Source organism: Medicago sativa, chromosome 1, assembly GCF_051527215.1.
Source record: "Medicago sativa cultivar Bolivia chromosome 1, Bolivia_mono, whole genome shotgun sequence".
Taxonomy (NCBI): Eukaryota; Viridiplantae; Streptophyta; class Magnoliopsida; order Fabales; family Fabaceae; genus Medicago; species Medicago sativa.
The window spans coordinates 73,445,553-73,459,206 of NC_140749.1; the positions used below are offsets into that span (position 1 = coordinate 73,445,553).

A 13,654-nucleotide genomic window follows, 5' to 3' on the forward strand; every position below is an offset into this window, starting at 1 on the left:
CCTAAGATTATAAATAAGACCATCCCTCTTTTTATTGGAGTAATAGTCTCATAATTAGTTACTGTGGCCTATCGTGTAGATGTAACAAACTTTAGTTTTTCTCTCAATATATACTGATGTACTCTTGGTTCATAATAATATATATTGAATAACCTTTATTCACACCTAACATCCCTTTCTATACTTTTGCCCTTACTCTCACGCACATAAATTCATCAGATATCTGAGTCCATTCTCTTCCTTCAATTTTTCACCGTGTGGCCTAAAGCACTAATCTTGCAAGCACTTCGTGAGACCGTAGAGTTTTCGTGCTAGGAAGAAAAACACGTAAGGTAAGGAAAGGTTTTAAATTAGATGAATTAAAGGAGTTTTTGTTGTTCTAAAGGAAATCTTGATTTTGATGTTCATATTTGAGCCATGTGTGAATTTTCTCATGTCTAAATACTGAAAGTTGAACTTTAATGTATTCATGTGGAAAATATGATTTTTGCATGCAATAAGTGACGAAAGTTTTAATCTCAAAAAACTTTATACATGCAGTGTCGTGTCTCCAAGACTTTTGAGGCGGCCTTAGGCTAAATTTCTTAAGAGAGTACTTGATAATATAACATGAGCACCATGTATTCGATATTCCTCTTGCTTTATGATTACTGCGGCTAACACACTGACTAATGAATAATTGAATTACTTATTTTGCAGATAATTGAATTCTATTCACTAATTCAACCATGTCCTCTTTCAAACATGGTCTTGGTCTCTACCTTCTTCTACTTGTCTTTTCCCACAGCCTGCTTACAAGTCCAATGGCCTATGCCAGGTATGGCCGACGACGAGGTAATACAAACTTATTCATCTCATCTTGCATCTGGTTTATACGGTCAAACTTATTTTTGTGTTACTTTTCTTATATGAAACACCTCAATATATTTAATTTTCATTGTAGGCTACTGGTTCATACCATTGACACATAGACATAGGAGGAGGTATGATCCAGATGATGATCTACTTCATGATATCAACACTTACAGAAAAGCTCTCAACCTCCCTATCCTTGAGAAAAACTACAAGGCATCTTGTTTAGCCAACAAAATTGCATATGATCTAGAAGATAAGCATTGTGAATACTTTCATGATTTTCATCCTTTACCCGGTATCAACCCCGACATTCCAAACTTTCAAAAGAGTGTTAAGAAAAGTGACATCAATATCAACACCACAAGAGATGGGGTCGTTATGCCAGTTTGTGTGCCCGAAATGCACGAAGATGATTTGTTTTCTAATTACACTAAAAATAGTCGCTTTACACCATATTTGAATAATTCCAAGTATACAATAGCAGGGGTTGGTCATGATCTTGATAAGATGGTTCTTATAATTGGTACCAACACAGCTTCTGGAGATTTTTCTTCTGCTAGTTATTTGCTTGATGGTGCTTCAAACGGACGTCATTGGCTACTGATGATGACTGCATTCTTGAGTTTGTTTGTTTTTTTGTTCAACTAAACTGAATATGTTATTTTCTGTTCCGTTTCTCATACACTTCATGTAGTGGAATTTTCCTTTCCTTTTTATTCACTTACACTTATTTACTATTGGACAAGTTTTTGTTTTTGTTTTTGGTATATTGGATTTGGAGTGTTCTATTATTTTATCAAGTTGTTGATTCATGATTTGCTATCGCAAATAGTACACTTGTAAAGGACTTGAATATTGAGATTAAGATTTGATTGTTAATATTTTGAAGGTAAATTATAAGTTCTATGCATTAATGTGGGATTTTCTTATAGTAGTTTACAATTTACATCTTAGTGAAATACAGGGTGTGTTGTTTCTTGTCTGTCTATCTATACACATAAATTGAGTTGTTATTAAATTATTGTTTTTTTTTTTTTTTTTAAGTTGTAGGTCCCTATTTGAGTGTTTATGTCTTCTAAGTTGTGAAGCCCCGATACTTCAAAATGGATGACGTACCGTATCCCCTGCGTATCTTGCACCGATACCTGCCCGATACTTCCCGATACGTATCCGGAGAGTATCCAAATATTAAATTTTATTTTTTTAAAAAATAATTATCCGATACTTCCAGATACATCCCGATACGCACGGATACTTGTGTTTTTTATATTATTTTGATTTCTGTTTTTTTTTTATAAAAAAATAAGAATAAAAACATTATATTACTATAATATATATACATTTCATTTATCTTTCTTTGGTGCCAGTACGACCCACACCACACCACACAAACTATTGCATCTTCCCCTTTCTAAAAAATTAGGGTTTCAACTTTTTCTTCCAAAGTGGTCTCCGTCCACTTTGGCCACCGTTGAACTGCTCGGCCATTTTCTTGTCAAGGAAAGAAGATGGATATAAGAAAGGACAATCAAGAATGTGGGATATTAGTAGAGATGCGCATGAACCGCTTGATGATGTTGGAATTAAGTTAGCAGAGTTGTCTTTGGATGAACCGGATTTGGAAGCTGATTTGTATCTTGATGATGGGAATGGAGGAGAGGAGATGTAAAAGTTAGTTACATGTTAGTGTTAACTCTTAGCACTGATGGGTTCTTTTTTGGATATAGTGCTTCTTTTTTGAATCGATATAGTATAACACTAACAATGTTCCTTTTGGATATAGTGTAGCATTGATGTATAACACTAATGATGCTCTTTTTGGTATATATTGCATATGTAATTGACTAATGACCACTCTCTTAATCGTCAATATTATTTATATTTATGTTAATGTGCTACGAGCCTGGTTTCTTGTGTTTGTTAATATATTTGCATATTAAAAAAATGGTTATAATTATATTGTACATTTAATTATATAATTTTTTTTACTAACGTATCCCAGCCGTATCGTATCTTGATTTTTGAAATTTTTCCGTATCTGCGTATCGGTGCAGTATCGTATCCGTATCGTATCTCGTATCTGGGCTTCACAGACATAATTTTTGGATTATATTTATAGTAACTTATAACCTTGTATAATTAAAAAGGATCGTGCTATTTGTAGCGAAGAAAAAGCTCCCGAACACATCACGAATAAAATACAACCATTAGATTGTTTGTCATTTGACTAAAAACATGGCTTGATGAGAGTAAAAGGGATCCTCCGCCAATGTTCCGCAAATCGAATGTTAACTCTCTCCAAGTTTACCGAGTTTACGTTTTTAGGTACCAAAATCATGTTAACTCGGAGGTAAACTCGATTTCTGGTAAAATCGGAAGGTTTGACGAGTTTGACCGAGTTAACACTCGGTAAACACGTGTAAACTCGACCGAGTTTACCGAGTTTACATCTAAAAAAAATTGCCCTTTTTTGGGCCCATTTTTTTCAAAACCCAATTCCGTTTCTACAAGCCCAAAGACTGAATAGTTACCTTTACAGTAACACGTTCCTGAAATGAAACGTTTCTTTTTCTTTCTTCTCTGAGTTCTCAAACCATGAACAGGGGAGCACATACCAGTTAGGGTTGCAATTCTGGCAGTGAAAATTCAGTTTTTGATGCCGATGATTGTGACGTCGGTTATGGTTGCAGTGGTGGTGTTTGTTGACCTTCTGAAGAAATTAACTAGTTTATTTTTTAGGGATAATTATATTGACCTCCCTTAAGGTTTTTTGAAATGTAACACACACCCCCTCTATTTTTAAAAAAGGCACTAACCTCCCCTTAACACCAATTCTGTTATAACACCAATTCTGTCAACAAACCTTAAGGGAGGTTAATACAATTTTCCCTATTTTTTATATAGTTTTATTAACAACTTTAGGAACTTGTGAAACTTGCTTTTTTGGATGGTTTTATGGATGACTTAAACTTAGAGACTTATGAAACTTATGATTCTGTGCGTTAATTCTTGTATTGTGATGCTAACTTGAGCATAACATTTTATTATGGTAGTTTGATATAATTTGCCTTTGTAATTAAGTCATCTTTTGCACTATTGACCTATTTACAATATTATATTAGCTTATATATGTCATCTATTCTATTCTTCTATACTATATATAAAGAAAACTATCCCTTTCAGCACTTTTGAGTTGGTTTTTTCTTTCCAAAAATACCCTCAATTTTCAATACAAATAACACATGTAACAAATAGATAAGAATAAATTTAAATATTAAAACAAATGTAACAAATACGATATGAATATATATTTTTTTGTTTTTTTTCCTTTATCATTTAAAAAGTGTAACAAACTAGATGAGTATATTTATTCTTACTTTTTCATCATTCCACTTATACCTTTAAACAACTTTTTCTATAATAAATTGTTGTTGGTGTCATTAAAAAAAGAATTTAGATTATGTTTTTGTTATATTGTATTATTGTCGGTGTCGTTGAAATAGATAATCATGGTTAATTTGATTTTATAACTTGAACGCAACAAACATTTATATTTTTTTAGTTTTAATCAAAATCAAAATTTCATAAAAAAAACACCGTTCATAATTTTCAAACGTTAGCGTAATAAAAAGAGTGGAAAGACGGGCACGTGAGTGTCCGTCTTTTCGCTAGTGCGTATAATAAATTTTATATAATTTTAATTTTAGGTAAACTTGTACGAGTTCTCGAGTCGAGTTTACCTAGGCAAAACGAGTTGAGGTAAACTCTCGAGTTGTAAAACTTTGCGCCTATCTATACACATAAATCGAGTTGTTATTAAATTATTGTTTAATTTTTTAAAGTTGTAGGTCCCTATTTGAGTCTTTATGTCGTCTAGACATATTTTTTGAGATTATATTTATAGTGACTTATAACCTCGTATAATTAAAAAGGGCCATGTTATTTACAAAGGAAAAACAACACATCACGAATGAAATACAACCATTAGATTGTTTGTCATTTGACTAAAAACATGGCTTGATGAGAGTAAAGGGACCCGCTACCAATGCATGTTGCTTGTCGTGATGCGATACATATCTTTATCCAATTAAAAATGATACGTTACATAATCGTCGTTTATAACTTATATTTTTTTGGTTTTTTTATAAGTTAATTCAAATAGTTTATGAGTCCGTTTGTTACGGATTAAATAAAAGTGAGTTTGATATAAAATAATTTAGAGATTATTTTTCAGAGATTTTATGAGAAATCGGAATCTATTTTGTGTTTGTTTACCTTAATAAAAATCATTTTTTAAAAACAAATAATTTAGTTTGTTTGGATACAACTATATAAAAGGAATTTTTCTTACAAAATTAGTTCAATCTTTTGAATCATATTTTCTCTCTCCTCTAAAAAAAATCTATTTTCTGAAAAACTATACTAAACTGCTTCTCATTTGAAGCCGTTTTTAACTTTTTTTTGGATTCTGATATTTTTTTTTAAAGATGTAACAAATGGATGCAATACTTGCAAAAGTGATTAGTTTTTAAAAAAAAAATGATTTTTTTCTTAAAAATACTATAACAAACGGGCTCTATAACTTATCATTTTTTTCTCAATTTTATCAATATAACTTAATTGGAAAAAAAATAAATATTTATTAAATATATATTTTTTTATGTCATTTCATAATTATAAATTAGTTAAACCGTTTATTTATCAAATACTATACACTTATATTCATTAAATCGACATCTATGGAGATGTAAACAAATATGATTGGTCACATTCTTATAATCCCATCTTTTATTTTTGATGATAATAACCTCATATTTACTACTATGTACTTATCTTTTGATCCATGACCAATAATCTGCATTTTTTTTTTGTTAAAAAATTAAAAGTAATATATACAGTCCACAGGGATGAAATTAATAAATTTACTTTTATCTGGACAAATAATATGAAAGCTGTAGTGGACTGGTTGTTCCATTCAATCAAATGAAATCAAAGCATTCATGTAAATCTATTTAAATTCTATTTTATGATTATCACTCACATTGATTCATTCATAAAAAAAATATAAAATGCGCAGTGGTGCCATCACACATTAAAGTTAGCATTAACATTTAACACTAGATCTATCATTAAAAAAAAACATTTCTCACAAAAAAATAAAATAAACGCTATTCGCACCGAAAGCCATAACCGAGAGAGAAAGAGAAAGCTCGAATCTCTCAGCTATGGCGGAAGATGAAGAAGACGATGAAAGCTTCGGTGACTTCTGGATTTTTTTTGGTATATTGTATGAATGTGTATGAATTTTGTATGAATATTGACAGAACATAACAACATACTCTCTATAGTTGGAACAAATATTGTACACTAATGAGATAAAAGTCAAAAGAATATTTACATTGATTAGGCATAATTAGTTTTCCCATTATGCAATTGTAATTCCTGTATATATTACATGTTGATAATCAATAAAGATCATCGAAATATTTTCCTATATGGTATCATCAGCTAGGTTTTCGATCAGCCTTCTCTCCTAGCCACCACTCAAATTCTTCCGCACCACTCAAATTATCCCTCACCTGCAGCCATGGCAGCCACAACATCTGAAGCAGCAACCCAACAACCCAAATTCCACACTGCTTTTGGAATCACCAACGTGAAATCCATCATTCCAATCACGTTGGATAACGATTCAAGCCTCTATCTCTCATGGTCTGCGATGTTTCAAGTTCAAGCTTGTGTTCATAACGTGCTTGATCATATCATCCCTCCCACCGATGAAAAAGAAAAACAAACAGCAGAAGCAACAAAGAAAAATGATCCCGGTCTTTGGAAACGTCTCGACGCGGTCGTTTTGCAGTGGATGTATGCCACCGTAACCCAGGATATTCTCAGCTCCATCCTGGTAATCAATGATACTGCTGAAAGTTGTTGGAAAAGAATTGCTGCTATGTTTCAAGATAACAAGCATTCGAGAGCAGTCCACCTCGAACATCAATTCGCCAACACGCACCTGGAAGATTTCCCGTCAACAAAAGCATATTGCAATCGCCTGAAACTCCTTGCAGATCAACTCTCAAATGTTGATTCTCCCGTCAACAACACTCGCCTTGTGTTGAAGATGATTTCTGGACTGACAGATTCGTATGCAGGTTTCGTTACATACATTCAGCAACACGATCCCTTGCCGACGTTTAAAACGGCGAAATCCCGATTGGAATTAGAAGAATCCACCATGATTCAACGTGTTGCACGCGAATCCGGCAACCAATCATCTCCGACAGCCTTACTCATGAAATCAGAAGATGCGAAATCATCTCCCTCTGCCTCTCCTGCCAATCCCGTGCAATACCCTCCCAACAACAACAACAACAACAATCGCGGCAACAACAACAATCGGGGTAGAAACAGTAACCGCGGTAACAATGGGAAGAACTCTGGTAGAGGTGGTCGTAGTAACAACGGTGGCGGTGGCTCGGGTGGATCTCAGAACTACGGCGGTGGAGGACGTGGTCAGTATCCTCAATGGCAGCAACAATTTCCTTGGCAACAACAATGGCAACAATACCCTTGGGCTCCTCCTCCATGCCCTTACCCATCTTATTGGGCTAAACCCAATGCTGGCCCAAAACATCAACAATCTGGTATTCTTGGACCAAAACCCCAACCTGCTGCTTTTACTGCTACTGGACCAAGCCCGACAGATATTGAAGCGGCTCTTCACACTCTTCATCTTGCTCAGCCTGACCCATCCTGGTATATGGACACTGGAGCAACATCTCACATGACATCTACAAATGGTAATCTCTCATCTTATTTTAATTTGAGCAAAAATAATAGTATTATCGTAGGAAATGGCCATTCTGTTCCGATTCATGGTTTTGGAAATGCTAACTTATCTCCCCCTCATCCTCCACTAGCTTTATCAAATGTCCTTCATGCACCAAAATTAATTAAAAATTTAATTTCCGTTCGTAAATTCACTACCGATAACCATGTTTCTGTTGAATTTGATCTGTTTGGTTTTTCTGTGAAGGATTTTCAGACGGGGATGGTTCTAATGAGATGTGAGAGTCAAGGCCAACTATATCCTATCACCAACATAACCAAAAATAAGACTGTTTTTCCTTCCGAGTTTGCAGCTTTATCTACTTCTGTTTGGCACGACCGTTTGGGTCACCCAGGAGCATCTATTTTAGATTCTCTTAGGAAAAATAAAATGATTGATTGTATTCCTAATTCAAAAATAAATTCAACTTTTTGTCATTCTTGTCCTCTTGGTAAACATGTTAAAATGCCATTTATTGACTCACATAACTCTACTTTTATGCCATTTGATATATTACATAGTGATGTATAGACATCTCCCGTATTGAGTACTTCCGATCATAAATATTATGTGCTCTATTTGGATGACTATTCAAATTTCTTGTGGACTTTCCCAATTTCACACAAATCGCAAGTTTTTTCAACTTTTGAAAATTTAAGAGCATATATTAAAACTCAATTTCATCGGGAAGTGAAAAATATTCAGTGTGATAATGGTAGAGAATATGTCAATGGTCCCTTTCAAAAACTCTGTGAAGCAAATGGAATTTCATTTCGTTTCTCGTGTCCTCATACTTCTTCTCAAAATGGCAAAGCTGAAAGAAAAATCCGTTCTATTAATAATATAATTCGGACTTTACTCATTCATGCTTCTTTACCGCCAAATTTTTGGCACCATGCTCTACAAATGGCAACTTATCTACTGAACATTTTACCAAATAAAAAGTTGAAATATCAATCACCTCTCAAAATTCTTTTTCAAAAAGATCCATCTTACACTCATCTACGAATTTTCGGTTGTTTATGTTACCCTCTTTTTCCATCAACCACTATAAATAAACTCCAATCTCATTCCACCCCATGTGTCTTCTTAGGATATCCTTCAAATCATCGTGGGTACAAATGCTATGACTTATCACTAAATAAAATCATTGTTTGTCGCCATGTCATATTTGATGAATCATAATATCCTTTTTCAAAGCTGCATACTCTCAATCCAACCAATTATCAATTTCTTGATGATGAAGTGTCACCTTACATAAACCACTTTATCACACAAACTACCCCAGGTCCAAGGACACCAAACATCACTCAACAAAACCCTCAACCACCTGCTCAACTAGGACCGGCCCCAACTTCCCCCGTGTTTCGGTCACAATCCCAACCTGACCAAACACACCAAACTGAAATACCTACATCAGACCAACCGGCCCAAACTTTGCCTTCCACATCTACTCCACCAAATATACCACCTCTTGCTATTTACCAATCTACCGTTAGTTCTGACAACAAACCAGTTACGAGGAGCCAACATGGCATTTTCAAACCAAACCAAAAATACATCAATCTCCACACCGAAGTCACAAAATCTCCTCTCCCTCGTAACCCTGTTTTAGCACTAAAAGACCCGAATTGGAAAATGGCTATGGATGATGAATACAATGCTCTAATTCAAAATAAGACATGGGATTTAGTGCCCCGTCCACCTGATGCAAATGTTATTCGTTCTATGTGGATTTTTAGGCATAAAGAAAAATCTGATGGTTCTTTTGAGAGGCATAAAGCCCGACTTGTAGGTAACAGTGCAGGTCAACAGGTTGGCATAGATTGTGGAGAGACCTTTAGTCCGGTTGTCAAACCAGCCACCATCCGAACAGTACTCAGTATTTCCTTATCTAAAGCATGGCAAATTCATCAGTTAGACGTCAAGAATGCTTTTCTACATGGTGAACTCAAAGAAACAGTGTATATGCATCAACCTTTGGGCTTTAAGGATCCAAATCTTCCTCATCATGTCTGTCGTCTGCGAAAATCTTTGTATGGGCTCAAGCAAGCTCCAAGAGCGTGGTACAAACGCTTTGCAGATTATGTATATTCTATCGGATTTTCTCAAAGCAAGTCAGACAACTCTCTTTTCATCTACCGGAAAGATACACACATGGCCTATCTTCTTCTTTATGTGGACGACATCATTCTCACTGCGTCTTCTGATGATCTTCGCAAGTATATAATATCACGACTCAGCTCTGAATTTGCTATGAAGGACTTGGGACCGCTAAGTTATTTTTTGGGTATTGCAGTTACTCGACATGATGGTGGGTTGTTCTTATCTCAGAAAAAGTATGCAGATGAAATTCTTGAGCGAGCAGGCATGTCATCATGCAAATCATGTCCCACTCCGGTAGACACTAAACCGAAGCTTAGCGCCAAGACTAGCACTCCCTATGAAGACCCATCATTATACCGTAGCCTTGCCGGTGCTCTACAATACCTCACTTTCACAAGACCCGACATCACATATGCGGTACAACATATATGTCTTTTTATGCATGACCCTATGGACGATCACATGCACTCTCTTCGACGCATTTTGCGTTACATTCAGGGAACTAGTCACTATGGTTTACATCTCTATCCATCATCTACTACATCGTTGATCTCTTACACAGATGCTGATTGGGGAGGATGTCCCGACACTAGACGCTCTACCTTCGGTTATTGTGTTTTTCTTGGAGACAACTTACTATCATGGTCGTCCAAACGTCAACCCACATTGTCTCGATCTAGTGCTGAAGCTGAATATCGTGGAGTTGCCAATGTCGTCTCTGAGTCATGCTGGTTACGTAACCTACTTCTCGAACTACATTGTCCGATACACAAAGCTACTATGGTGTACTGTGATAACGTTAGTGCCATATATCTTTCTGGTAATCCTGTTCAACATCAACGTACAAAACACATCGAGATAGACATTCACTTTGTACGTGAGAAAGTAGCTCGTGGTCAGATACGCGTCTTGCATGTTCCCTCGCGTTATCAAATTGCGGATATATTCACCAAGGGTCTTCCCCTAATACTCTTTCAAGATTTCCGAGACAGTTTAAACGTACGCCAACCTCCCGCTTCAACTGCGGGGGTGTGACAGAACATAACAACATACTCTCTATAGTTGGAACAAATATTGTACACTAATGAGATAAAAGTCAAAAGAATATTTACATTGATTAGGCATAATTAGGCATAATTAGTTTTCCCATTATGCAATTGTAATTCCTGTATATATTACATGTTGATAATCAATAAAGATCATCGAAATATTTTCCTATAAATATGAAGAAGTGGTGGAAGGAAGAAGATGAAGAAAGAAAAAAAAATTGGTGTTGGTGGTTCATTGTTGTATACAATAGACATCCAATCGAATGGTTAAAATCATATCAAAAATATTAGACATTCAAAAACTAACGAAGATGACCAAAAAAGGTAACGGAAGAAGACATAAGGGACCAATTTGAAACGTTTTTTAGTTAGGGGACCATTTTGAAAAAAAGAATTAAGTTAAGGGACCAAATGATGTATTAAACCTATTTTATTTAATATTAAAAAGTAAATTATATAATAGTTGCAAGAGTAATATTTAAGCGATCAACATTGGATTTTCAACAAAAACCATTTTTTACTGAAAAAAAAACATATAGTGATTGGATTTACTATAAATAATAATTGAATTTGAATTTGCTTGATTGTAGCATACAGTGATTAAAAAAATGTTCGCTTTTTTATAATTTATAATTAAATTAATTACTTCAATCTTTTAAAATTATATAATTATGAATGAGTGTATAAATTATTGTTAAAATTTAATGATAGAGTTATTGTTGGGACCCAATTAATAATTGTTTTGAGGTGCCGAGTTTGAGAGATTGTATGTTTATTAAGTATTAATTATGAAATAAATGACGTGTATCCTTGGCACCCGTTTAAGTACCCAATTGGAGTGTTGTGTTGTGGATGGAAAGAGAGAGAATGTGTGCGAACAAAAATAGAAACATACTGATGACTTAAAATGGGGGTATAATCGGAAAAAAAAATACTAAAAAAATCCACTTCTTTTAATTTAAGTCTACGGGGGATGTATTTGATTAGGATTCTAAGAGATTTTAAAAGACTTTTTAATTATGAAAAAGTCTTGTGGTATTCAATCAAGACTCTTTGCAATTTAAAAAAAGTCTTGTGGTATTCAATCAAGATTCTTTGTCATTTTAAAAAAGTCTTGAGGTATTCGATCAAGACTTTTCATCACTTAAAAAAAGTCTCATGGTATTCAAAATCATTCAAATTTCAAAGGATTGTTTAATAAATTAGATTTTGATGGATTTTGTGAGATTGTCTAGTGAAATTTTAACAAAAAAAAAGTCTTTCATGAAGACATAAGATTTCTTGGGATTGTTTTTTTTAAAAGTTTTTACTATCTCTTTCTTATCACTCTCTTCCTTCTCTCTTCTCCCTTCCCTCTCCTCTCTTTTCTCCCTCCCTCTCTCTCTCTCTCTCCCCCTTCTCTTTTGTCTCTCTCTCTTCTCTCTCTCTCCCTCTCTCTCCTCTCTCTCCTCTCTCTCTCTCTCTCTTCTTCCTCTATCTTCTCTATTTTCTCCCTTCTCTCCTTCCTCTCTTCCCCCTCTCTCTATCTCTCATAAAAATAAAATAAAAAATAAGAGCATGTATTCAAAATATTATGATAGAGAGTGTGTTGTAATCATTTCTTTTCAATGAGTCCTTAAAAATTCATAAAATCTTTTGAAATCTTATAAATCCATAAAATCCTTTAAAATCTTATGATGTAAATCCATTGAAATCCAAATTGAAAATCCTGATTGTCTTTTAAAATCATGAAAGTCATTAAAATCCTACAAAATCTTTTAAAATCTTTGAGACTTTTTTAAGCAAAAGTTGCCCTTCAAAATCCTAATCCAATACACCCCCCTACTATTCTAAAATGACACTTAAAAAAACGGATGAAGTGTAAGATTTTTTTGGTCTGAATTTTTCATTATTCTAGATTATACCCTTAAACAATTTTGCTTTTTACCGCGCTAACATGTATGTATATTTTATTATGTTGTTTGTATAATTTTGATTGAAATTTTAAAATTTTAATATTAATGGAAATTATTCTTACATCGATTTATCTACAAATTATTGTCAAAGCATATAACAAAATTATTTATCAATTCGGCGTATTTTGGTATGTCTGTATATATAAAAAAAAAAATTAACGATCATTTTCTTATTGATTACATATTTCTAGTGACATATGGCATATACTTGATCTAGTTTGTTACATTTTTTTTAAGGATAAAGGAAAAAGAATTGGACATCTACTCATATCGTGTTTGTTACACGATATATTTTGTGTGGTAACAAAAAAAATTGCGTTTGTTACATTTTTTTTAATATTTGAATTCACTCTCATCTATTATCTTTTTAAAATGATAAGGAAAAAAATTGGACATATACAATTTGCTTTAATATTTAAATTTACTCTTATCTATTTGTTATAAGTGTTATTTGCATTGAAAGTTGAGGGTAATTTTGAAAGTAGAAAAAATATATATTATATTATTTTTGAGGGGATATTTGTTATATTATTGATAAAAGATAATTATATTATTGATAAAAGATAATTATAGTTTGTTATTTTTTTTTGAGAGGATAGTTTTTTTTGTGGTGGCCGGGGTTTGAACTCCAGATCTTGCATATATTATGTTTTGTCCCTACAACTGAGCTAAGCTCACGAGAACAATTTTGAGAGGATAGTTTGTTATTATTTAAAAGTCACGGACATCTATAAACATATAATTTAAATAAAAAAAATTAGTTTGTTATTCTTTAATTTTTTTAAATTTAAATCAAAATTTATGTTCCTATAAATTAGTATCAAACATCCAATCATATGCCCTAAAACTTTTTGTTCCTT

At 33.6% G+C, this 13,654-nt stretch overlaps 2 protein-coding genes across 4 annotated transcripts; both read left to right on the forward strand.

The window, feature by feature from the left end:
- Nucleotides 1–716: 716 nt before the first annotated feature.
- LOC146957223 (putative GPI-anchored protein At3g06035) lies at nt 717–1,516 on the forward strand. Of its 2 annotated transcripts, none has more exons than XM_085724611.1 (2): nt 717–817; nt 984–1,516. In XM_085724611.1, the coding sequence occupies exons 1-2, from the start codon at nt 729–731 to the stop codon at nt 1,501–1,503; spliced, it is 609 nt and encodes a 202-aa protein (XP_085580737.1). In that variant the 5' UTR covers nt 717–728; the 3' UTR covers nt 1,504–1,516. The 2 variants fall into 2 exon arrangements, with proteins under 2 accessions (XP_085580737.1, XP_085580669.1); XM_085724543.1 differs by having other exon boundaries at nt 729–834; nt 944–1,516.
- Nucleotides 1,517–6,404: 4,888 nt separating this feature from the next.
- LOC146957224 (uncharacterized) lies at nt 6,405–8,172 on the forward strand. 2 transcript variants are annotated; one of them, XM_085734782.1, is made up of 2 exons: nt 6,405–7,655; nt 7,892–8,172. In XM_085734782.1, the coding sequence occupies exons 1-2, from the start codon at nt 6,443–6,445 to the stop codon at nt 7,924–7,926; spliced, it is 1,248 nt and encodes a 415-aa protein (XP_085590908.1). In that variant the 5' UTR covers nt 6,405–6,442; the 3' UTR covers nt 7,927–8,172. The 2 variants fall into 2 exon arrangements, with proteins under 2 accessions (XP_085590908.1, XP_085590917.1); XM_085734791.1 differs by having other exon boundaries at nt 6,413–7,655; nt 7,901–8,172.
- Nucleotides 8,173–13,654: the final 5,482 nt, after the last annotated feature.

Excerpts from the sequence above, each read along its gene's own strand:
- LOC146957223 (XM_085724543.1), top strand. The coding sequence starts at position 729 with ATGTCCTCTTTCAAACATGGTCTTGGTCTCTACCTTCTTCTACTTGTC. Across the intron at positions 835-943 it reads CAGGTATGGCCGACGACGAG|GCTACTGGTTCATACCATTG; the intron begins GTAATACAAACT and ends TTTTCATTGTAG.
- LOC146957224 (XM_085734782.1), top strand. The coding sequence starts at position 6,443 with ATGGCAGCCACAACATCTGAAGCAGCAACCCAACAACCCAAATTCCAC. Across the intron at positions 7,656-7,891 it reads TCACATGACATCTACAAATG|GATTTTCAGACGGGGATGGT; the intron begins GTAATCTCTCAT and ends TTTTCTGTGAAG.